General features: G+C 37.0%; 2 protein-coding genes across 2 annotated transcripts in view; one reads left to right on the forward strand and one right to left on the reverse strand.

Moving 5' to 3' along the window:
• The window catches only part of ACAD11 (acyl-CoA dehydrogenase family member 11), a 96949-nt gene that overhangs the window by 24792 nt on the left and 45117 nt on the right, over nt 1-27040 (forward strand). The window contains exons 6-9 of the mRNA XM_034661822.1: nt 10911-11053; nt 11740-11878; nt 16888-16995; nt 18572-18670. Of these exons, the coding sequence (XP_034517713.1) occupies nt 10911-11053; nt 11740-11878; nt 16888-16995; nt 18572-18670 (489 nt within the window). The remainder of the gene's footprint in view (nt 1-10910; nt 11054-11739; nt 11879-16887; nt 16996-18571; nt 18671-27040) is intronic.
• ACKR4 (atypical chemokine receptor 4) lies at nt 19725-24345 on the reverse strand. The gene is made up of 2 exons (XM_002926249.4): nt 24262-24345; nt 19725-21204 (listed from the first exon to the last, which is right to left on the reverse strand). The coding sequence occupies exons 1-2, from the start codon at nt 24271-24273 to the stop codon at nt 20143-20145; spliced, it is 1074 nt and encodes a 357-aa protein (XP_002926295.2). The 5' UTR covers nt 24274-24345; the 3' UTR covers nt 19725-20142.

The raw sequence follows: 27040 nt of genomic DNA on the forward strand, positions 1-27040 counted from the left end.
AACAAATGGAAATGAAAACACCGCTGTTCAAAACCTTTGTGATGCAGCAAAGGCAGTCCTAAGAGGGAAGTACATAGCAATACAAGCCTTTCTCAAAAACTTAGAAAAGTCTCAAAAACACAAGCTAAACTTACACCCTGAGGAGCTGGCGAAAGAACACCAAATAAAGCCTAAACCCAGCAGGAGAAGAGAAATAATAAAGATAAGAGCAGAAATCAATGAAAGAGAAACCAAAAGAACAGTAGAACACATCAGCGAACTAGGAGCTGGTTCCCTGAAAGAATTAATAAGATTGATAAACCCCTGGCCAGACTTATCAAAAAGAAAAGACAAAGGAGTGAAATAAATAAAATCATGAATGAAAGAGGAGATATCAGAGACAACACCAGGGAAATACAAACAATTTTAAGAACATATTATGAGCAATATGTGCCAACAAATTAGGCAATCTGGAAGAAATGGATGCATTCCTGAAACTTGTACACTACCAAAACCGAAACAGGGAGAAGTAGAAAACCTGAACAGACCCATAACCAGCAAGGAAGTTCAAGCAGTCATCAAAAATCTCCCAACAAACGAGACCAGGGCCAGGTGACTTCCCAGGGGAGTTCTACCCAACATTTAAAGAAGAACTAATACGTATTCTTCTGAAGCTCTTTCGAAAAATAGAAATGGAAGGAAAACTTCCAAACTCGTTCTATGAGGCCAGCATTACCTTGGTCCCAAAACCAGACAAAGACCCCATCAAAAAGGAGAATTACAAACCACCCTCCCTAATGAACATACATGCCAAAATTCCCACCAAGATGCTAGCCAATAGGCTCCAACAGCACATTAAAAGGATTATTCACCACGACCAAGTGGGATTAGTTCTGAGCTGCAAGGGTGGTTCAATATCCACAAGTCAATCAATGTGATACACTACATGGTTAAAAGAAAGGACAAGAACCGTATGACCCTCTCAATAAATGCAGAGAAGCATTTGACAAAGTACAGCATCCTTTCTTGATTAAAACCCTCCACAATGTAGGGATTGGGGGAGCATACCCTCAATATCATAAAAGCCATCTGTGAAAAGCCCACAGCAAATATCATTCTCAATGGTGAGAAACTGAGAGCTTTTCCCTGAAGGTCAGGAACATGACAGGGATGTCCACTCTCACCACTGTTCTTCAGCATAGTACTAGAAGTCCTAGCCTCAGCAATCAGACAAGAAAAAGAAATAAAAGGCATCTGAATCAAAAAAAAAAAAAGTCACACTCTCACTCTTGGCAGATGACATGGTACTCTATGTGGAAAACCCAAAAGACTCCACCCCCAAATTACTAGAACTCATACAGGAATTCAGCAACATGGCAGGATATAAAATCAATGCACAGCAATCACTTGCATTTCTGTACACTAACAGTGAGACAAAAGAAAGAGAAATAAGGGAATCGATTCCATTTACAATTGCACCAAAAACCACAAGATACCTAGGAGTAAACCTAACCAAAGAGGCAAAGGATCTGTACTCAGAAAATGATAGAACACTCAAGAAAGAAATTGAGGGGGGCGCCTGGGTGACACAGCGGTTAAGCGTCTGCCTTCGGCTCAGGGCGTGATCCCGGCGTTACGGGATCGAGCCCCACGTCAGGCTCCTCTGCTGGGAGCCTGCTTCTTCCTCTCCCACTCCCCCTGCTTGTGTTCCCTCTCTCACTGACTGTCTCTATCTCTGTCAAATAAATCAATAAAATCTTTTAAAAAAAAAAAAAAGAAAGAAATTGAGGGAGAAAGAAAATGGAAAGGAAAGGGGAAAATGTTCCATGCTCATGGACTGTGAGAACAAATATTGTTAAAATGTCTATGCTACCTAGAGCAATCTACATATTCAGTGCAATCCCTATCAAAACACCATCAACTTTTTTCACAGAGCTGGAACAAATAATCCTAAAATTTGTATGGAACCAAAAAAGACTCCGAATAGCCAGATGAATGTTGAAAAAGAACCAAAGTGGTGGCATCACAATCCCGGACTTCAAGTTCTTTTACAAAGCTGTAATCATCAAGATAGTATGGTGCTGGTACAAAACAGACACATAGATCAAGGGAATAGAGTAGAGAACCCAGAAATGGACCCTCAAGTCTATGGTCAACTAATCTTTGACAATGCAGGAAGAAATATCCAATCAAAAAAAAGGTAGTCTCTTCAACCAATGGGGCTGCGAAAATTGGACAGCCATGTGCAGAAGAATGAAACTGGACCGTTTTCTTACATCATAAACAAAAGTAGACTCATATGGATGAAGGATCCAAATGTGTGGCAGGAATCCATCAAAAGCTCTAGAGGAGACACAGGCAGCAACCTCTGTGACCTTGGCCACAGTATCTTCTTGCTAGACATGTCTCCTAAGGCAAGGAAAACAAAAGCAAAAATTAACTATTGGGACTTCGTCAAGATAAAAGCTTTTGCACTGCAAAGGAAATAATCAACAAAACCAAGACAACTGACAGAATGGGAGAAGATATTTGCAAATGTCTTATCAGATAAAGGGCTAGTATCCAAAATCTATAAACTTACAGAACTCAACCACCAAAGAGCAAATAATCCAGTCAAGAAATGGGCAGAAGACATAAACAGACATTTCTCCAAAGAAGACATACAAATGGCCAACAGACATGAAAAGATGCTCCACACCCCTCGGTGTCAGGGAAATACAAATCAAAACCACAATGAAATACCACCTCACACCGGTCAGAATGGCTAAAATTAAGAATTCAGGAAACAACAAATGTTGGTGAGGATGCGGAGAAGGGGAAGCCCTCTTACACTGTTGGCGGGATTGCAATCTGGTACAGCCACTCTGGAAGACAGTATGAAGGTTCCTCAGAAAGTTGAAAATAGAGCTACTCCGTGAGCCAGCAACTGCACTACTAGGTATTTACCACAAAGGTACAAATGTAGTGATCTGAAGGGGCACCTGTACCCTAATGTTTTTAGTAGTAATGTCCACAAAGCTAAACTGTAGAAAGAGCCTGATGTTTATCAACAGATGAATGGATAAAGAAGATGTCTTCTATATATAAGACATATTTATACAATGGAATATTACTCAACCATCAAAAAAAATGAAATCTTGCCATTTGCAACTCATGGACAGAACTGGAGGGCATTATGCTGAGCGAAGTAAGTCAATCAGAGAAAGATAATTATTGTATGATCTCACTGATATGTGGAATTTAAGAAACAAAACAGGAAAAAAAAAACAGGCTTATAGGGAAGCGAGGGAAACAAAATCAGAGAGAGAGACAAACCATAAGAGACTCTTAATCATAGGAAACAAACTGAGGGTTGAGTGGAGGGGGGTCAGGAGATGTGGTAACTGTGTGATGGATGTTATGGAGTGCACAGATGTAATTAGCACTGTGTGTATAAGACTGATGAATCACTGAAGTCTGCCTCTGAAACTAATAACACATTATATGTTAATTAAATGAATTTAAATTTATAAAATAGTAAAAAAAAATAGTCTCTTACATGTGTTTAGTGATTAAGGTATCACTTTGGAGACTTTCTGATCTAGTTAGTAAATAGAGAATTTTGAGTCTTAAAATTCTGAACTTTTGCATATTAAAAAGAAAATGCAACACTTGATTCAGATGGCAGACCGAATTCAGCATTTACCTGCTTTCCCTCAAATAAAATCCCATTAACAATAAAGAAATTTTAAAAAATAGAATAAGTTGCTGAAAGCACAAAAACAGGAGCAGGACACATCAGAGGACTAAAGGTTTTGAAAACAGAATGGGGGATGCCTGGGTGGCTCGGTCGGTAAAGTGTCTGCCTTTGGCTCAGGTCTTGGGATCAAATCCTGTATTGGACTCCTTGCTCAACAGGGAGCCTGCTTCTCCCTCTGCGTGCCTCCCCACCCGGACAAATAAATAAATAAAATCTTAAAAAAAAAAAAAAAAAGGAAAGAAAGAAAAGAGAATGGAGGTTGGATTGGAAAGCAGAATGGATCATACCAAAGAATACACACCTCAAAAGCATTTTGAAATAAGAGAAGGTGGCAGCACAGGTGGTGACCATTTTGTTTTGTTTTTTGTTTTACAATGGAGTCCCCTGTGATTGGCTGGTATGGAGAGCAAGAGTGAGAAGGGAAAGCAAAATCAAGATGTTTTAAGAATTAACCTGCAGGTTGGCTGCAGGGGTAGGCCTCTAACACTTATGCATAGCAGTGGCATTTGCTTCAAACAGAAGGCTCCAGGAGTCCTCTAAAAAAGCAAATGATCAACTTAGACTTATCGTGGTGATCATTTCATAGCGTATATAACTGTCAAATCACTGTGTTGTACATTGGAAACTAATATAAATATTGCATGCTAACCACTCCAATTTGAAAAAAAGGTAAAACAAAAGACAAAGGAAATTGAGGCCCGGAGACATTAAGCAATTTGCCTAAATCAAAGAAATAAGGAAGCCAATGTGGAACAGTGTGGAAAACCTGGACCTTAGAGTTAGAGCATGTGCTCTGATTTAGACTTTGCCCAAATTCTACCCCCAGCAAAGTACTTCCTTTAGCCATTCAACAAACGTTGAACACCTCTCTCTGCTGGTCTGTGTGCTTGATGGTGGGGACATGACAATATTAAATCTTATTAAGCATGACGATATTAAGCAAGGAAGACAAGTTGCTGTCTTCACAGTCAGATGAGAGAGGGAGACCGTGAGTCAACACTAGTTTATTATATTAAGAATTTACTCCTCTGCCAGATACTATGCCAAGAGCTTGAGGTATAGTAACTTGTGTAATGCTTGCAGCGGGGGTACAGTTATTACTCTGGCTTGAAAATGAGTCATAGAATATTTAAATTATGAGTAATAAGCTTAGGACTCTAAAAAAAAAAAAAAAAAAAAAAACCACCTCAAATTACCTGTTTCAGAGAAGCCAGGGTTTCAACATGAGGGTTAGTGCTCTAGAGTCCTCTGTTTTGGGGCCTTTTTTTTTTTTTTTTAAATAGGGGTTTGGTGTAAACTCCAGCTTGCCTATCAGCCTGCCTGATTTCTACCTGCTCACCCTAAAATGAATCAGAATTGTTAATACGCTTGTGCCTGGAACCAGTGAATTATTCAAAGGAGAGGCCAGAATTGGCAGAAGAAGCCGTGTAGTCTTGCTCTTCATTTATAAATGTGAATGGGAAATCAAAGGAAACATGAAAACAGAAAAGAAGTATCACAAGTTGGGTTGTGATACCTCTGCTGAACTTAATATTATGCAGCTATTAAAATATTTTCAAAGAATTTTCAATGTAAGGATGCCTGGGTGCCTCAGATGGTTGAGCATCTGCCTTCAGCTCAGGTCATTGTCTCCAGGTCCTGGGATCGAGCCCCACATAGGGCTCCTGGCTCAACAGGGAGTCTACTTCTGCCTCTCCCCCTGCTCATGCTCTCTCTCTGTATCTCTCTGTCTCAAATGAATAAATTGAAAAAAAAAAGAATTTTTAATGTAAAAGAAAATGCTTTATTAGTAAAAAAAAAAAAAAAAAATCTGTAGCTTTAATGGAAGATTATCAATATTTTGTGTGGCAAGGAAAGGCGTAGTCATTTTGTGTTTGCACGTCATTCAAATCTAGAATATATCCACGACTAATAACATGAGCTTTTTCTTCCATTAAAAATCTTAAACCGGGGGACCTGGGTGCCACAGTCAGTGGAGCATGCGACTCTTTATCTCAGGGTTGAGGGTTTGATTTTTTTTTTTTATTATGATATGTTATTCACCATACAGTACATCATTAGTTTTTGATGTAGTGTTCCATGATTCATTGTTTGTGTATAACACCCAGTGCTCCATGCAATACGTGCCCTCCTTAATACCCATCACCAAGCTAGCCAATCCCCCCACCCCCTCCCCTCTAAAACCCTCAGTTTGTTTCCCAGAGTCCATAGTCTCTCATGGTTCATTGCCCCCTCTGTTCCCCCCCCCTTGGTTTTCCCCTTCCTTCTCCTACCAATCTCCCTGCTATTCCTTATGTTCCACAAATGAGTGAAACCATGTGATAATTGTCTTTCTCTGCTTAACTTATTTCACTTAGCATAATCTCCTCCATTCCCATCCATGTTGATGCAAATGTTGGGTAATCATTCTTTCTGATGGCTGAGTAATATTCCATTGTATATATGGACCACATCTCCTTTAACCATTCGTCTGTTGAAGGGCATCTTGGCTCCTTCCACAGTTTGGCTGTTGTGGACAATGCTGCTTTGAACATTGGGGTGCCTGTGGCCCTTCTCTTCACTACGTCTGTGTCTTTGGGGTAAATACCCAGTAGTGCAATTGCTGGGTCATAGGGTAGCTCTATTTTTAACTTTTTGAGGAACCTCTGCACTGTTTTCCAAAGCGGCTGTACCAACTTGCATTCCCACCAAGAGTGTAAGAGGGTTCCCTTCCTCCACATCCTCTCCAACACTTGTGGTTTCTTGCCTTGTCAATTTTTGCCATTCTAACTGCTGTAAGGTGGTATCTCAATGTGGTTTTGATTTGAATTTCCCTGATGGTTAATGATATTGAACATTTTTTCATGTGTCTGTTAGCCATTTGTGTGTCTTCATTGGAAAAGTGTCTGTTCATATCTTCTGCCCATTTTTTTATTTGATTATTTGTTTCTTGAGTATTGAGTTTGAGAAGTTCTTTATAGGTCTTGGATACCAGCCTTTTATCTGTCCCATGTTGGGTATAGAGATTACTTAAAAATAAAATCTTAAAAAAAATCTTAAACCAATATCTGTATAAATGTTTTATCCTGTAGAATGATTCTGAACAATACTAAGCCCTGTCTATGAACATATACATTTGAAATGATATCTGGAGAAAAGTAATTAGCTTTTTCAAAATAGGAGGGGGAAAGCCTATAACATTCTATCCAATATTATTATATCTAAGTTTATAAAAATTAAAAGTCATGTCTAGAAAACAAGATTATGTCATATAATACACCAATATTTTAACAGTATACATCTTTAGTAAGACTCTTAGTGACTTTTTCTTAATACTTTTACATATTTTTCCAAATTTTTATAATGGGGAAAAAAAACTTCATTTAAACTACTCAAGTGATCTTTGAAATTCCTTGGATTTCATAAAGTAAAAATATAAGAACCCATTATCTATGAAAATGTTAAAAGGCAATTTTTCCTATTTAAAATGGATAGGAGGAGCACTTGGGTGGCTTAGTCAATTAAGCATCTGGCTCTTGATTTCAGCTCAGGTCATGATCTCAGGGTCATGAGATCAAGCCCTGCAACGGGCTCACACTGAGTGTGGAGCCTGCTTAAGATTCTCTCTCTCCCTCACTCTCCCTCTGCCACGTGTGCATGCTCTCTCTCTAAAAAAATAAAAATAAAAATAAATGGATTAGGAGTCCTAAAAATAGCATATAAAACAAGAACTAGCAACATAGTCTTGAGAATACACTTGTAATGATAACATTAGTCATATTTTCCTATTCAGTATAATAATGTACTAATAAAGAACTGTTGCTTTTTTCTAATAGACTTAAATTTAAAGTGAAAAACTTATTGCAAAATTATTTGTAGGCTCAGATTTAAGATTCTGAACCAATATACTGCAAAGGAGTATCTCAATCAGTGAATGAGGAAGTTAGATGTTAAAGTTGCCATTTGGGGAGAATTGATCAGGCATCAAGAGTATTTTCTGTTTTCTTCTTTCACCAGTATACTGTTTTTCATACTCTAAGAACTAAAGAAAGCTTCTTTGTAATGAGATATTTTATATTAATTCTGACTCCTGCCATACTACAATCAGATTTTGCAGATCTCTAGGGGCGCCTAGGTGGCACAGCGGTTGGGCGTCTGCCTTCGGCTCAGGGTGTGGTCCCGGAGTTGTGGGATCGAGCCCCACATCAGGCTCCTCTGCTGTGAGCCTGCTTCTTCCTCTCCCACACCCCCTGCTGTGTTCCCTCTCTCGCTGGCTGTCTCTATCTCTGTCAAATAAATAAATAAAATCTTTAAAAAAAAAAAAAGATTTTGCAGACCTCTAAATGGATGGACTTTAGAACAGGAAGTATTAAATCACACAAATTTTAAAATAATTATGTAAACATTGGATAATTTAATTTCTCAGAATGGTAGTATCATAAAGAGGTAGTCAGAGATGAGGAGTTTATAACGTATTGCATAATATATTTCTTATCAAACACAGTAGCATTGACTATTTCCATGGCAGTACAAGGGATGGAAATAATAAACAACCCTAAACAGGAAATCTCCAATTCAACTGACTTCCTGACAGAAATGATGAATGCTGTTCATCCTGGTTAGAAGAGCTGTCCTTTGTCTTCTTGCAGTTTTCACTAAATACATCAGTTCCCTAGACTAGCCATGCTTAATAAAGAGAACATTTTTGTATATTATATGACAGTAAAGGAGTGGAACAATTTTAGAAAATAACTTCTTAATGTGGCCTTGTGACAATAGTCACAGATTTTAATCTAGTAATTCTAGCCTAAGTGTAAAAAAAAAAAAATAGGGACAGAGAGGCGATAATAGCAAAATATTGGAAAATGCCATCATGGTCCATATTTTAGTTCATCTTGATTCTTTTAGTTGCACAAATTGGAGATTATTATTATTGTTTTATGTGGCTAGTTTTTAATTTAGACTTACCCATGTATTTATCACTTTATTTACTGTTTCTTCTTGCAATTCAGATGTTTCTTTTAGGATTAAGTTCCTTTAATGAGAATCTGCTAGTAACCTTTCCTTTGATCTTTCTTTTTTCCTTTCCGTTTCCTTTTTTTGCTCAGGAGAGGAAAGTAATGATTCAGATTCAGATTATCTCTCTTTCTTTATTTCTAATGCCTTTATTTTGCCCTAATTCTTGAAAGATTCTTTTATTGCATATAGAATTCTAGGTTGACAGTTATTTTCTCTCATCAACTGAAGACATTATCACACTGATTTCTGGCTTTGTTTGTTGCTCTGGGAAGTCCGTTCTCAATTGTTTAATTATCAATGATCTGGTGGTGCTTGGGTGTTTCAGTTGGTTAAGTGTCCAACTCTTGATTTTGGGTCAGGTCATCATCTCGGGTTGTGAGATCAAGCCCTGTGTTGGACTCTGCTCAGCGGGGAGTCTGCTGGAGATTTCTCTCCCTCTCCCTCTCCCTCTGCCCCTACCCCTCTCTGTCTCTCTCTCAAATAAGTAAATCTTTAAAAAAAATTATCATTGATCTGTCCTTCCACCCTCCCCTACTTTTAAGAGCTTTTATTTCTCCTTGATGCTCAACAGTTGTGCTTTGGCTTATTGTGTTTTCTGAACTTGAGGATTGGTGTTTTTCATCAGTTCTAAAAACTCAGATGTAATTTTTTCCAGTATTCCCTCTTCTCATACTCTTTAGGATCCCCAGTTAGACTGATCTGAGAACTTTTCTCTATATCCAGCATATCCCTTAGCCTTTTGTATTTTCCTTCTATTGAATTTCTGTGCTTCATTCAAAAAAGGAGTAATTTCTTCATATTTTTCTTCCAGTTTATTTTTTTTTCAGCTATATCTAATCTTTTCAACCATCCTTAGGGCAGTAATTCTCAAAATTTGGACTGTCAGAATTGCCAGGGCTAGTAAGGAATACAGAAGATCTAGGCTATTTGTGTTTTTGTTTTTTTATAATAATTTTTTATTGTGTTAGTCACCATACAGCACACCCCTAGANTACAGTACACCCCTAGATTTTGATGTAAAGTTCCGTGATTCATTACTTGCGTATAACACCCAGTGCACCATGCAATACGTGCCCTCCTTACTACCCATCACCAGCCTATCCCATTGCCCTACCCCCCTCCCCTCTGAACCCCTCAGTTTGTTTTCCAGAGTCCATAGTCTCTCCTGGTTCATTCCCCCTTCTGTTTACCCCCCCCCTTTCTTCTTACCTTTCTTCTACCGATCTTCCTACTTCTTATGTTCCATAAATGAGTGAAACCATATGATAATTGTCTTTCTCTGCTTGACTTATTTCGCTTAGCATTATCTCCTCCAGTCCCATCCATGTTGCTGCAAATGTTGTGAAATCGTTCTTTTCGATGGCTGAGTAATATTCCATTGTAGATATGGACCACATCTTCTTAATCTAGTCATCTGTCAAGGGGCATCTCAGCTCCAGGGTAGTAAAGAATACAGAAGCTCTAGGCTTTTTGAAGTAGGATAGGTAGTGGATCCTTGTGTTCTCATCAAGTGCCCCAAGTAATTCCAGTACCACCAAAGTTTAAGAACCACTGCTTGAATTTTTAAATTTAATTAATGTGGTTTTTCTTTTCCTCAAGTTGCATTTGATTCTTTTACCTGTTTTGGGGGGGGGTCTTTTTCAAATTTGGCCAATTTTGATAACCCTTGTCATACATTTAACTCCTTCCTTTATTCTTGAAATCTATTGGACACAAATACTTTATTCTGTATCTGATCATTATGTTATCTGTAGTCTTTGGGGAGTGTGATTCTGTTTTGTTACAGTATTAGTTTTGCTAATTTTTGCTAATGGTGGCTTGAAACAAATAATTTAGTAACACCTGAAGAGTCAGCCTTTTTTATTCTGACCACTGAGGAATTTCCTATTGTTCTTCCAGCACAGCTATTCATTACTACATGTATTTTTTTTCATTATTTTAAATATTTTCTCTGGCATTTCTGGTTGGTTTCTATGATCACCCAGTGAGCTACATTGCTAAAAATGGGACACTCAAATCTTGGTACAAGATTTTGGAAGTCTGTTATCTAATATCGAGACAGCATAATTTTGTGAGCGGCAAACCTCTAGAATTGTTTATACATATGTATCTGGTTTTAGAAAGAAATATTACTGATTTAATAGCAGCTTGAAAAGCCTCTTCACCTACATATGTTTACTTTGGATATTTCCAGCTTATGGCATTATTCGCTTTGTATTAACTTTAGCTAATGAACTTTTTTCTTGTTATTACTTTAAGGAAGTAATTGAGTTCTATGTTCAAAATGAAAATTCAGGGGACAGATGGAAAAAACCTTTAGTGATTGATAAACTTAAGGTAAGAAAAATAAAACCTTTAACGTTGGAAAATGTACATGCAGGTGTATTATGAAACCTTAGTTTGTTATTGCTGTTGTTGTTATATATGTAGAGAATAAATGTATCAATAATAACTTTTTAAAAAGAAACTTAAAAACAGAATCTATAGTTTACAAATGAGGTTACATAGTGTTTTGTATGTGGTATGTGATGAAGATAGCCTCTTAGAGCTGTTGAAAGAAAAAATATGATCAACACCACTCACTATCATCCGTTGCAAAATTGCAATAGAAGTCAAGCAGAACATTTGTCCCACATGGGCTCAGTCTAAATTTCATGCTTTTAAATCCTAACCACAACACATGTACGAAATTAAAATGTACAAAATAGTATGTTTGGCAAAATTATACTCAAATGTGGGAGATCTATAATAACTATGATTCAATAAGAAGTACTCAGGAAACCAAATTTAGTTTTTCAGCCAAATCTAAGGAAACTTGAGGAAAAGGTATTTCTTTAACAGTTAGGAAACTGTTGATTTATAATGGGTTAGTAACTATTTGGTTTCGCACAGTATAGGGTAAATAAATAACTTCGTAAGTGTTTTTAAATTTCAAAAAGCATAAAAAGCATTATCTTTTAAAAATAAACTATTTTAGTTCATGGTAAATTATGATCACTCTGGCATATTCATCACCTTAACAGGAAATGGCCAAAGCAGAAGGCCTCTGGAACTTGTTTTTGCCAGCTGTAAGCGGTCTCAGCCAGGTGGACTATGCCTTGATTGCTGAAGAAACAGGAAAATGCTTTTTTGCTCCAGATGTCTTTAACTGCCAAGCACCAGGTTACTGTATTATTTAAGAACAGAACTTTCTGACATATTTTGATCAGTGTTTGAAATTCCTCTATTTTATGACAGGAAGTTTTCCTACACAGTCATTGGTTTATAAACTTGTCTGCAATTTTACTTCTCAGTTACTTTGATTTAAATATTTTTAAAAATGGATCTGATATTCTCTTGAATTATTCTTTTGTTAAACATCATTGTATTAAGAGTATTAGTGAATAGAGGCCACCTCCAAAGGGACTGGCAATATAAAGATTACAGTTCCATGATTGAGTTTTAGATATTTATATGGCTAGTTGGAATGGATATAGAGTTCCAAATCTTTTGGTTAGCCTCACTAATCTCTCCATTTCTTCACCAGTTTTTTTTTTTTTTTTAAGTTTTTAAAAATTTATTTAATCTCTGCACGCAACATGGGGCTCAAACTCACGACCCCGAGATCAAGAGTAACACACTCTTGCAACTGAGCCAGCCAGGCGCCCTTAATCACCAGTTATTTATTAATTACTTACTGTGTGCCAAGCACTGTTCTAGATCCTTGGGATGTATCCAAGAATAAAATACACAAACATTCCTGCCCTCGTGGAGCTGATGTTCTAATGGAAGGAGACAGAAATAAATAATAGATATCGTAAGTAAGTAAATTATGTAGTTATGTAGTAAGTTTGAAGATGAAAAGTGCTTTGGGAGGAAAAAAACCCCAGCAGGGTAGGGCAGCACTGGAATGCTGGGGAACAAGAAATGCAAATTACAATTTAACATGGAATGGTCAGGATAGGCCTTACTGAGAAAATGATGTACGATAAAGAAGGTGAGAGAGTTAGCTATGCGGATATCTGGGGAAGGAATTTCTATAGCAGAGGAAACAAAATATGCATAGACCTTAAGGCAAGAGTATGACTAGTGTATTCCAAGAAGAGTCAAGGAGGCTGGCGTAGTTAGGAGAATAGTAAGAGAAGATATCAGAGAGGAAAGGGCCTTATAGGACAGGTAAGGGCATATACATCCTGTGAAATGGGAAGCCATGGGAGATTTGACCAGAAGAGTAACAAGATGTTATGTCAGTTTTAAAAGAATCACTTCGACTACTATGTTGGGAATTAACAAAAGGAGGGAAGGAAGAAAGCAGGGAGTCTGTTGTACTAATCCTCATTAGAGATGATGGGGATTTGTTTTAGGGTGGTAGCAGTGGAAAGGTGAGAAGTAGAAAGATTCTAAATATATTTTGAAGGAAGAGCAAAGAGGATTTCTTGATTGGATATGGGGAAGTCAAGGATGCCTCCAAAGATTTTGGCATGACAAATTGGAAGGATAAGGGAAGGAGACCAACTTTTCTTTAAAAAGGTAATATGGAAGAGGGGTGCCTGGGTGGCTCAGTCGGTTAAGTGTCTGCTTTTGGCTCAGGTCATGATCTCAGGGTCCTGAGATCGAGTCCCATGTTGGGCTCTCTGTTTAGCAGGGAGTCTGCTTCTCCCTCTCACTCTCCCTCTATGTTCTCCCTCTCTCTCTGTCTTTCAATTAAATAAATAAAAATCTTTAAAAAAAATTTTTTTTAAAAGGTAATATGGAAGAGATAAACCTGGAATGTGGTCTGTAGAAGGTGTTTTCAAACCTGGATTTGTCAAAGAACTGGCTAAGGAACTTAAAAAACAAAACAAAAAAACCCAAAAAACAAAAAAACAGATTCACAGGCTCCATCCCTGTAGATTTGATTCAGTAGGTCTAGGGTAGACCCTGGGAATGTCTTTTGTCTTTTTTCCCTGAAGTTACTCTAGTTATTCTATTGCTTCCAGTCAAGGACCAACATTTGATTTGTTGTAGAAGGATGATGGTATGATATACTGCATTGTCACTGAGCAAGTTAGACGTCAGTATTGCCTTTTGTGCTCATTGCATGGCCCTGCTGCTAAAGTTCTCTGAAAAAGAGTTAATGTAGGATGGAACTACCAAAAAAAACTATATTGGATATCTGAGAGAAAACACAATCTGGTGGCATAGCAAAGTGTTTGCACAGTGGACTTTGACTGTCATTTATTTGGAACTATTATGGTAGTTAGACTTCTGATGATGGTTGAATTTATCTGTGGTGGTTTTCCCTCTGCAAATCACCAATTTACCAAATTACTGCTGTACTACATTTTAATCCAATATGAGGCTATTGTAAAAGTCAAGAAATCTATCACAGAATTTCTAAAGATTTCATCTCATTTATGTGTAGCTATTACATTATACTGTATAGGTGGCATAATTTTGTGGATGGAGAACTGGTAGCCTTTTGTTTAAAACTTTTTTTTATTGCTACTCATATTAAGAAATATAATTTATATTGTGACCTAATATGTAGCATATGTAGTTGTAGTGTATGTTCAGGGATGGATGGATGGATTGGGCAAGAGATTTGGGGAACAAGAAGAGAGGCGTATATATTACTGAAAAAGGTTTCATGAAATAGTAGTTTCCTTTATTACATACAATATATTCAGATATTTTCTAGTGAGTCTAATCTAATGTGTTCTATTTTGATCTATTTCATTTTTTAGAGAATGCTAGCCATATTCTATTAAATTGATTTCATGACATACTAATAGGCCATAATATGAAAAATAATGCTATAGAAAACTTCCTTTGCAGACACAGTTCTGCTACTATTTCTTCATTTGACCTGTGAACTCACTTTTCACTAGGAGATTATTTGCCTAGCATTAAAATTTCTAGTATTAAAATTTCATGAGTCTATCAGTTGTACTGTCTAAATGATATCACCAAACTGCTGAAATTTTAAAATTGGCCAGGAAAATACATTTTCTTTAGCCAGAGTATGATCAGCAACTCTCCTTAGCAAACATCATTAGCAAGGATGTATAAAACCATAAGTAGAAAACTAGGCATTTTCTCTTTATAGTGGAGATATCTTCATGAAGGCCTTGGGGCATTGTGTTTCAGAGCATTTCCAAAGCAGATAAAGAAGGGAATATAATTGATGCCAATTAAATACTTTGGGAGGTTTCTTAAGTATGAAAGATGAATTTCTACTCAAGCTTTCCAAATAGTTCTAAAAGCTTATGGTAAACATATGTAGTCTTCCAATTTGTTGTTTGTTCCGGTTTTTATGCCCTTCATGAAGTCATGCAATATTGTATGTTAGAATGTTGAAAATAGCAATTTTAATTCTACAGCTATTACTAGAAAATTTGGGGGGCTTGTAGGGATTTGTAGAAGAAACTTATCTAGGCTTTTTCCCAACCCATGAATGATAGCTTTGTTTTGCCAGCTTCTCAGAATAGACTGACAATTTTTGGAAAGATCTTAGTCAATATTACCTCATTTGAACTATAACAAGAAACAGTGAATTTAAAATAAGCAAAGAAAACAGTGAGCTTCATTAATTATAACTCAAGACTCATTTTCTCCCTCAAAAAGAATTTTAAACTGATGTTAATCTACTAGGAATTTTGTGCATTTTGATGTACTTTGGCTCTGTTAGTAGTGTCTGAACAGAGTACAAACACATTTTGAGAGGCTTAAATTGTATTTAACTCTATTTTCATAGGCATTTCAGTGACTGTCCTTCAAGTCATGTTTACAGGTGATATTGAAAAATTCTCCCTGAAAATCTTAAGAATAATCAGGGCACCTGGGTGGCTCAGTCAGTTAAGTGTCCAAGTCTTGATTTCAGCTCAGGCCATGATCTCAGGGTTATGGGATCGAGCCCTGTGTCGGGTCTCTCACTCTCTAAAATACAATAAATAAATACTTTTTAAAAATCTTATGACTGATCAGTTTTCAAGGGAGAGGTTTTGTTTTGTTTTTTAAGATTTTTATTTGTCAGAAAGAGAAAGAGTGCACAAGCAGTGGGAGCAGCAGGCAGACGGAGAAGCAGGCTCCCCACTGAGCAGGGAGCCCAATGAAAAGGTTTTAAATAGTATTTTTTAAGAAGTTTGATAGAAACAAATATCAGAGAAAAGCCCCAGACTGTTTTGCTCCATGGCAGATATGAAGCATTCTTTTTTATATGAGAGTGATAGTAGTGTATCAGTTACTGAACAATGCCCTCTTAGGATTGGAAAGGGTCTTTGAAATTATCTGCTGTCAGGGATTCCGTGTTTAGCATTCTTGAGATACGACCTAGTACTTTTCTAGATGGTACGGGGTGCACAAAAGTAAGAGCAATGGTAGAGGTAAAGAGACAATAATTACTCTGTGAGTTCAGAGGAAGGAGAGATTTCTGACTGGATAACCAGAGATTCTTCGCAATGGAAGTGGCTCAGAAGCAGGAATTTATTTAGGAATGATGGGTAGAACTGGACTTGTGAGAAGGCTTGGCACAGGCAAAAATGTGAAAGTTAGAGAGCACAGTGTATGTTTGAGGAACAGGGGTCTCAGCGATGGCGTCTCAGTAGAGCATGTAATGATAATTGTTCTCCAGGAGCATTGCAGTCACTCCTAGCAAAGCATATGTGCAAGAAAACGGGGAAAGATAAGATGGTAGATTGTTTTCCTTAGTCCTAATTGAGTCAGACCTCATTAAAGCCATGCTTTATTGGGATGAAGCAGACAAGTGTGTGTAATTCAACACAAATCGAATAAATATGCACCAAATGCCATATACTTATAATAACTATTTATGGCATAACTTCATTATAAATTATATTTACTATTAATGTTTCAAAATATTTTTGTAAGCAAATGTTTGCTTTAAAAAGATACGTGTGGGGCGCCTGGGTGGCACGGCGGTTAAGCGTCTGCCTTCGGCTCAGGGCGTGATCCTGGCGTTAAGGGATTGAGCCCCATATCAGGCTCCTCTGCTATGAGCCTGCTTCTTCCTCTCCCACTCCCCCTGCTTGTGTTCCCTCTCTCACTGGCTGTCTATCTCTGTCGCATAAATAAATAAAAATCTTTTAAATAAAAATAAAAAAAGATACATGCGTGTATTATCAACATAAAGTTTGGATTTCATATTGGTAAATTTTTTAATGCAAAAGAAATGTTTTTTTCTTTTTACATAGACACAGGGAACATGGAAGTGCTCCACCTATATGGAAGTGAAAAGCAGAAGCAGCAGTGGCTTGAGCCTCTTCTTCAAGGGAACATTGCCTCCTGCTTCTGTATGACAGGTAAAAGCAAACCATGGTTCTCCCCTTGTGCAGTCAGTCATCCTGTAGTAATTATGGATGAGCTAAAATGGAAGAGTGGCTCTGTGTTTCAGGCAAATTTGCCCATGGACAGAGATGGGCATATGTTTGTTTTGAGCCCAATTTCGAATTTTGGCATTTCTAAATGTGCAGAATTAAATTGTCCTCCCCTTTGGGAGGATACCAGGTGATGTTTTCTGGCCTTCTACTTTAGGCATTTAGCAGCAGAGTAAAACTAACTTCATAATCTTTTGACTTGCATTTCTAAAATTGCCAGGTATATATATTTAATATCTTTTTTGCCCTTATGTGTGAATTATTCATCTGTGTAATAATTTTTATTGATAGTTACAAAATACTTAACTCTGCCATAAACCTAGAAAAATAGACCATTCACCAATGCTGGTCACATAGTTCAGATTATGATCATGTGGGGAAGTAAAATTAGGAGCATGTTAAAAATGGGTTTGGTACCATTTGTACATAGGAAACAGCAGTTAAGAATTCTTCAAAGGAAAAAGTCATCATTTTATAGTTGAGTTTAATAAACTAAATGTCATCTGGCCTTAATTTTAGCCAGATTTAAAAGCCTTCTATAACTTTGTATGTATTTATAATAGCAAAGCTGATCTCCGTTTAAAATCAGTAAGAGGTATTTATTGAACATCTACAGGGACATGTTATCTTCAAAGCACTAACTGGAGGTTACAAAATAAGTACATAGCTCCTTTTCTAAAGGAACCCCATGAGTCTCTAGTCTTAGAAATAAAACACGCAAAATACCTGAAGGACCCATTTAAAAGAGCGTATTAACAATACAGGTTACTATGATTGAGGGCTAGCCTGTACATTTTGAAATGCCGTATAGTAAAGCAGTTGTGTAAGGGTGTCCTGTGGAAAACTTTCTGTTGAGCAGGCTTTATAGAATGCAAAATAAGTCAGAGCATTCCTGATGGAATTTGCAAGGCACAGTTGGAAATTGTCTAAGATGGTAAACTAGATGGTGGGGAAATCTGGCTTGCAAATATGTAGTATTTAGTAAATTTCCATTGTGGACAGTAAACAACAATATTCTTTTTTTTTTTTTAAAGATTTTATTTATTTATTCGACAGAGAGAGAGACAGCCAGCGAGAGAGGGAACACAAGCAGGGGGAGTGGGAGAGGAAGAAGCAGGCTCATAGCGGAGAAGCCTGATGTGGGGCTCGATCCCATAACGCTGGGATCACGCCCTGAGCCGAAGGCAGACGCTTAACCGCTGTGCCACCCAGGCGCCCCAGTAAACAACAATATTCTTAATCTACTTTTGATGATTAGAGAAAGGATTGAGTGAGTTATCTTAAATCACGTATCAGTGAGGAAACCAAGAACACAATTCAGATTGCTGATCCCCAGTGTTTGAAATTCATTCATTCATTCTTCCAATGCACATTTACTGAATACCTGCTATGTATAGATTATAGGAGAACCAGGGTGGAAGGGGGGAAGAATAGGAACATGCGTCTTTTGTAAACTGATGATGTCTGCCTGCCTGTAAATTCAAACTTTGCTTATTTATAGAGCCCGGTGTAGCTTCAAGTGATGCCACAAATATTGAATGTAGCATCCAACGAGATGGAGATAGCTATGTAATTAATGGCAAGAAATGGTGGAGCAGTGGTAAGTATTCAGATCCATCTGTTGTCCCAGGTGCTGTGCTAGAATAATATAATACACAGTTCTTAGTTTCATGATCAGCATTCTTTAAATTCTGCCTTTGAAAGCATGTTCAAATTTAGAAATATTTGATTTAAAAAAGTAATTTTCAAAATTACTTTCAAAATTATTTTGGAGAGAGGGAGAGAGTGCAGGGGTGGGGGATAGGGCAGAGGCAGAGGGAGAGAGAAACTCCAAGCAAACTGCATGCTGAGTGCAGAGCCTGACCTGGGAATTGATCTCACGACCCCAAGATCAGGACCTGAGCTGAAACCAAGAGCCAGAGGCTCAACCAACAGAGCCAAATAGGTGCCCCAAAGAAAAGTAATTTTAAAATAACATATCATGATTAGGTGATATTTATTTTAAGAGCAGAAAACATGTCTGTTTTTTCTCTACAATTTTACAGTTCACAATTTTTATAGTTTGTAAGAGAAAAGTCATATTAGTGTACACTATTGACCACTGTAATTTCTATCAAAATTAAATTTCAATAGGGACATATTAAATGAACTGTAATAATTTATAAATAATTGTATTTTAAAAAGGTAAGATGTACATGTTAAAAATTTTATTGCTTAAAAATGCAAGTGTATAAGCAAAATTGCAAAAATGCTTATACACTTGCAAAAATGCAAGTGTATAAGCAAAATTATTGCTTAAAAATGCAAGTGTATAAGCAAAACAAATAAGAATCTATACATAAGAAAATGTATTGTTTAGTCAGCCCTCAGTAATAGACTCACATAAATGGATGAGCCCTTTAGGAAGTCACAAAATCGACATCTATGTAAATATGATTAACTAAAGATTGCTTCTAGAGTATACATATAAATCTAACAGGATAACCAGTTTATTACTAAAGAAAATTGACATCATGGAAGCAAAATTATATGTTCAGAAATTTACCAGAGATCAAAAAAAAAAGTAATTTACCAGGGATGTATTAAAAGGCCAGTAAATCTTTTTATTTAATTTTTTTATTGTTAAATTGTTATTCTTTCTGGGGTCCTAGGAAATCACTTACCAACTAAGAAACAGGAAAAAAGGATTAAATTTTGCTGTATGGTTATACAAGTACTGAAATTATGCAGTGAAATCATTCTTACATTAAAATTCAGATCATTTAATCAGAAATGCCCCTTAATATAAGACTTTTTATTGATCTGTTTCAGATGGCTTAGCACAGTGCTTTTGTTATTTATGCCTGTTAATACTATTTTCCTATATTAATTTTAAGTTCATGTTTTGTGCATTTATTATTTCGTTTCCTCCTCTTCCTGGTTGCTATATTCTCCCCATCCTCCCCTCACCTCTTGATTGCTATAAGTTGGTGCCACGGTGTTTGAGATTTAAGTTTCAGAATAAAGCAGATGTTTTATTTGAGGGAGAATCATCATTCATGTGTATCGAAGCAAGAGCGAGCAGTTTCACATTTAAATGCTAAAAGTACTGGTTGGCTCCGTAGGATCTTCTGAATCAAAAGGAATCTCTTCCACGTTTTGTCTTTGTCTTCTCCAGGACCCGTATTTCTTAGCAACTTTCATGATGTAGTTTTTAAAAGAAGCGCCCATGAAAACGTACAGGATTGGGTTGAGGCAGCTGTGAAACAATGCAATGCTCTCTGTGATTTGGATGGCAACATCCATGCGTTTGCTCATGTCGCAGTCGGTGATCAGGGAGTAGATGATGTCTATGACTTGGCAGAACCTGACAATGTTATAAGGCAGCTGCGTGACAATGAAAACTATAACCACCGTGAACAGAACTTTGAGGGGTCGAGACTTTTTAATATTGGGCATCCTGATGAGTGTCCTTGCTGTGACAAAGTAGCACACTCCCATAATAAGAAAGGGTATTACAAATCCGATGCAGATTTCCAGCATTTGAATTGATGCTTTCACTGATGTTCCTAGGTGATATGGAAAGATGGGAATGCACCTAGCCTTGTGATTTACTGTATAAAAAACCAGCTGAGGTATACTCAGCAAGATGGCAGCCATCCAGACACAGCAACAGATAAGCCAGCATGATTTCCCCACTTCTGATTGACTTGGAGCTTTAGTTACTGCCCAGTATCTGTCTATGCTGATACAAGCCAGGAACTGCATTCCAGAGACGAAGTTGACTGTGTACAAGGCTGAAGTGACTTTGCACATGATTTTCCCTAAAACCCATCCATGAACTGCATTAACTGCCCAAAAAGGCAGAGTGAATAGAAGGAGTAAATCTGCCACTGCCAAATTCAGGATGTACACATCTGTTTTGGTTCTCTGCTTCTTGTAATAGGCATAAATTGCCACTACTGTGGAATTGCCTGCAATTCCAATGATGAAAGCTATTGTGAAGAAGGCAGGCAGGAAAACTTTTGCAAATTTTCTGACTTCCTCTTTTATACAGATCACTTCATACTGACTGTAGTCATGAGTGCCATTCACTTCATTTTCCTCATAGTAGTAATCTGTTGACTGGTTGTGTTCCAAAGCCATGGCTCCAATCTAAATGTCAAAAAGAATACAGAATATTCATTTTAATATCATTTAAGAGGAAATACTTTTTAATCTAGCATATGTTTTGTTCTTTAACTAGAAAGTAGATTGTTGTTATAACATCGGTGAGGCTGAATCTGCCGCTCTTTGAAATTTGAAACTCTTCAAGGGAAGCCATATTGGAGTATACCCCCAAGATTAGTTCTTCTTCCTTTGTTTTACAAGTCTGTGTGCAGGAGCTGGAATTTACACAAGAAAGATAATAATACCCTGAGGAAATTTTCTTAATCATTAAAACCTAAATCAAAGTAATGACTTTTATGTAAAAATAGTTTTTAAAATATGAAAATTTAGTCAGATTTCAACAAAAGGAATAAAAAATGTTATATTTTTTACATATACAACTTTGTGATTCTTATGGAGGATATTGGCAGTAAATTAAATTAGAAATTATTTTATTCATCTAAAATAAATTTATTTTTATTATTTATAGACTTATTTTTTTAATGAATTTATTTTAAAATAAGTTAAATAAATTACCTCAGTATTTATACTTAATTTATACTTAATTATACTTAATTACCTCAGTATTTATACTTAATTATAAAGGTTGGCCTTTATAAACAAAGTCTCCTCCAGTTAGCTTTCCTTCAAAACCTGTCACACATGCTGAATGTATGCTACCATTCAGTAGCATCATTCCACCAATTACCTAAGTCTTAAGCCTACACTGTCCTTGACCTCTCTTACCTTCATCCCTAATTTCCAGTCAGCCCCTAAATTCTGATTTTACCTTCCAAATAGATTGTGAATCTGTCTCTTTTAATTTGCCTCTTTGACACATCTGTACCATTCGACCACCATTACACCTGTTACAATATCTTCCCAACTGGTATCTGCTACTCTTATTCTTCCTTACCACCTGTCTGTCAAAATCATTTTTCTTTTTCCATTTTTTTTTAAAGATTTTATTTATTTATTTAACAGAGAGAGAACACAAACAGGGGGAGCAGCAGACAGGGCGAGGGAGAAGCAGTCTCACCAAGCAGGGAGCCCGATGTGGGGCTCAATCCCAGGACCCTGGGATCATGACCTGAGCTGAAGGCAGACCCTTAACGACTGAGCCACCCAGGCGCCCCATCAAAATCATTTTTCTTACTGCCACTAGATTTCTGTATCTCTGAAATGTCAATCTGTCACTCTTCTACTTAGCTCCTCACCTAAAAGACACATTTCTCCACCCGGAAGATAAAATCCAAGCTCCTTAGCGTGATGCCCAAGGCTCCCTCCATAATGTGGTCCTAACCATGGTTCCTGCTATATCTCTCTACTATGCACCCCACACTGTGCTGCATCTCTCTACTATACGCCCCAGACAGTTACAATACTCATCTGCAAGCAGTTGCTGGCACTGGCCATGCTGCAGCACATGTCTACATCATTACTCATTCTGTTCCTTCATCTGGTAGACTATTTCCTGCCCTTCCCTTAAAGGGCCGATTCCTCCTCAGTTAACATCACCTCCCCAGAAGACTTTGCTGATCCGATAGCTGCATCTACATACATACCTACATTCATTCTCAGAGAACTGACCCCATCCTGTGGAAAAGATGGGTTTCTTAATTCCCTAAGAGTATGACCTGTTGGATTTATGTTTGTAACGAATAGCTTAGAAGAAAAGCCTACAAAACCAATTACAAAAATAATACTTAAATACAACGTATGTTCTTACGGAGTGGCTGGTATACACTAGGTGCTCAGTAAGTATCTGTCAGACTAAAGGTTTTACAAGCAGATATAAAGCTATTAGTCTAGAATAGGTAGATGATATGGCAGGAATCTTCTTGTCTCGTCATTAGTTATTTTACTATATTGGTTAACACCTTATAGAAGTAAAATAAGCTCACGCAGAATTCACAAGTTTGGGGTTTTCTTTAAAGATTTTATTTATTTGACAGAGAGAGAGAGAGAGAGCACAGGCAGGGGGAGTGGCAGGCAGAGGGAGAGGGAGAAGCAGGCTCCCCTATGAGCAAGGAGCCCGATGAGGGGCCCCATCCCAGGACCCTGGGATCATGACCTGAGCCGAAGGCAGACGCTTAACTGACCAAGCCACCCAGGCGCCCCCCCCCCAGAATTCACAAGTTTTAAAATGTATATAAAAATGACTTTCAGTGTTTTTATTTTACTGCTGAGTTTCATTTTGCTTTTTCCTTAGCCTCTCTGTCACTCTTTGGTTATTTTTGTCCTTGGAAGAAGCTCTAATATTCTTATAGAATCATTAATGAAAATATTATTTTCAAAACAGTGTGCCAACTTGTACATTTCCAAAAGAATATTCTTATTCTTACTAACCCTTTTTTGGATGAGTAAAGCAAAGAAGGTCCCTCAAGGAAATAGACCACATAGAAGAACTGCTTTCATTATGTAAAAACCAGGTGCCAACAATTTAAAATGACTATTTTACCCTTAAGTTTATTTGGAAAGCTCCAATCTGGAAGACCATTCTGGTCATCATTTTCTTATGTGTTAATTATTAACACAGTATGAACTTTGTTCTTTCTTTCTCATTCATCACAAATCTTGAACCTGATGATAAGAAATAATATGCCCAAATAATATAAGACATTAAGGAAGTATATTTTTAAATTCTTATTTAAAAAATTCTTACTAAAAAATATGAGTAAATAGGACAGGAATTGAAATTATTTGCAGGAATTGATCCTCTGGCAGATATATAGGAGCACATTTTAGATGTCTTTGTAATTATTACAAGAACAAAAAAAAAAGCATTTGCAAAATAGAAAAAATGGTATAGCAAAACCTATTTTCTCATTAACAAAGTTTTATAGGCAAGTAATGGTATTAACATCAGAAATATTTTCTTCTTGCTATATTCAGATTTTTAAGATTAAAGTGTATAGATGTTTTCAAATAGCTCTTTTTTGCGCATGTTAACGTTTAGACTTTTGTGCATCAAGACTTCCTTTACAAAAGTAAATATACAAAGTCTTTGGGCTTTAAAAAACAATCTCTTCCAAGTTAGAATGAGAAAATGAGAAAACCAACCTGTTTCAGCATGCAGAGAGGAGCAGTCTTGAGTGTAGAGTAAAATCAAATGACCTCTTTAACTCAGGCTACTTTTGTTTTCGTTTTACACCCCGCCTTTGTCTTGCATCCAAGAGGGCTTTCCTGAAATTTAACCTTGTGAGCACTTGATCTTTTATTTTTTTGTATAACCATACTGTGAAGTCAAATCCAACTTCTAAAGTGTCTTAGGGTACAAATTTGAAAGAATTCCATCTTGTTTCAAAAACTACATACCTTTCAAAGTTTCCACTTAGATGAAAGGAACAAGAAAGTGCCTGCAGCTGAGGAACCAATGGCCAAACCAAAAAAATTCACCCCAGAGAGCATCAGGGCAGCTAATGAGCACTTGTAGGTAGGATCTAGAGAAATACTCCCAAAAGTTATTTTGTTTAGGAAAGAGAAGAAAAATGACTTTAAATCAGAAAGTTCTTTTTTTTAAAAAAAAAAAAAAAGATTTTATTTATTTATTTATTTGACAGAGATAGAGACAGCCAGCGAGAGAGGGAACACAAGCAGGGAGAGTGGGAGAGGAAGAAGCAGGCTCATAGCGGAGGAGCCATGTGGGGCTCGATCCCATAACGCCGGGATCACGCCCTGAGCCAAAGGCAGACGCTTAACGACTGAGCCACCCAGGCACCCCCAGAAAGTTCTTTTTAAAGACTGAATTACCACAGACTAAATTCTGAGTAATAATTAGGCAGTTATAGATATTTTTTATTTAATATTTAATATTTTTTGTGCCACATCATTTAATATTTTACTTAAACTATTAAACTACTCTTGGCTTTGCTGTATTTCTTCCCTATCCTTGACCCCAGAGTATGCCTTTCCCCATGACTTTATCTTGCCTTCTTTAAACTTTTTTTTCAAAGACCAGCATACAAACCTTCAAAATCCTTCTGCTGAGCAACTTTGTTTTTCCCACACTTCCAAACAAATGAAAATTAGAGAAGAAATGCACGCAGATTCAGCCCTTCTATTTGAACTGGACTCTCAATACATTTGCGTAACAGTGCCCTTTATTTCTTTTCTCATGCAAAGCTAGGCTCAGTCTCCACCTGCAGAAATTATAGACAGCATATAGATGGTTCTTGTTTTTTTTTTTTTTTTTATCCTTTCTGACACCATGTGTCTTTTGATTGGGACATTTAGTCCATTGACATTCAAAGTAATTATCGATCTATAGGTATTTATTGCTATTTTGTTACTTGTTTTGTGGTTGTTTTTGCAGTTTTTCTCTGATCCTTTCTTCTCTTGCTCTCATGGTTTGCTGGTTTTCTTTAGTGATATATTTGGATTCCTTACTCTTCATTTTTTGCATATCTATTACTGTTTTTTGATTTGTGTTACCATTAGGTTTATATATAACATCTTTTGCGTAAACTATATTAGCTGGTGGTTGCTTAATTTTGAACTCATTCTTTACTCCCCTCCACATTCAGATATTTGATATCATATTTTACATCCTTTTTTTTTGTGCTTCTCTTGACTGATTTTTACAGATATACTTAATTTTTTTTTTTGCTTTTGTGCTTCCTGTTTTTTTTTTTTTTTTTTTTTTTTTACTCTTACTTACGGTTTTTGTTTTCCATTCAGAGTCCCCTTTAACACTTCTTGTAGGGCTGATTTAGTGGTCATGAATTCTTTTAACTTTTGTTTGTCTGGGAACTTCTTTATCTCCTCTTCTATTCTGAATGATAACCTTGCTGGATAGAGTATTCTTGGCTGCAGATTTTTCCCTTTTAGCACTTTGAATACACTATGCCACTCTCGACTGGAAAGTTTCTCCTGAAAAATGAGCTGATAGACTTATAGTGTTTCCTTTGTATCTAACGGTCTTCATTTCTCTTGCAACCTGTAACATTCTTTCTTTATCACTATTTTTTTGCCATTGTAATTACTGTGTGTCTTGGTGTGGGCCTCCTTGGGTTGAATTTGTTGAGGGAATCTCTGTGCCTCCTGAATCTGGATCTGTGTTTCCCTTCCCAGATTCATCAAGTTTTCAGCCTTACTTCTTCAATTACATTTTCTGCCTCCCTTTCTCTCTCTTCTGGGATCCCTACAATGTGAATGTTATTATGCTTGATGGAGTCACTGAGTTCTCTAAGTCTATTCTCATTATGCAGTATTTGTCTGTCTCTCACCTTTTCAGCTTGATTGCTTTCCTCCAGGTCACTGATAACGTTCCTCTGCTTCCTATAGCTTACTGTTTATTTCATCTATTGTATTTTTAATTTCACTTATTGAGTTTTTCTTCTCTGATATGTTAGTTTGTATCTCTTTGTCAAGGGTCTCACTGATGTCCTCCACCTATTTCTGAAGTCCAATGAGTATCATTGTGATCATTACTTTAAATTCTTTACCAGGCCCATTACTTATTTCTGTTTCACTTAGATCTCCTGCTGTGATTTATCTTATTCTTTCATTTGGGACATATTTTTCTGTCTCCTCATTTTTCTACTTCTCTGTGTCTGTTTTTCTGTGTTAGGAAAGTCAGCTACATCATCTGCTCTTGAAAGTAGTGGCTTTATGAGGAAAAGGTCCTGTAGTGCCCTGCAGTGCAGTGTCTTCTGTTCACCAGAACCTGGCACTTCACCTGTGTGTGTTGCTTGCATCCTGCTGTTGTGTCGGAGTTGCTTTTCCTTTCAGTCCAGACATCTACACCCAATCTCTGCCTGTTGTGGGCTGGGTTTGCTCTCTGTGATGTTAGTGAGACCCACAAAGGCTGGTTCTGAGGGGGCGTGAGTGCAGAAGGGCT

The sequence above is a fragment of the Ailuropoda melanoleuca genome, chromosome 6, assembly GCF_002007445.2.
Source record: "Ailuropoda melanoleuca isolate Jingjing chromosome 6, ASM200744v2, whole genome shotgun sequence".
NCBI classification, from domain to species: domain Eukaryota; kingdom Metazoa; phylum Chordata; class Mammalia; order Carnivora; family Ursidae; genus Ailuropoda; species Ailuropoda melanoleuca.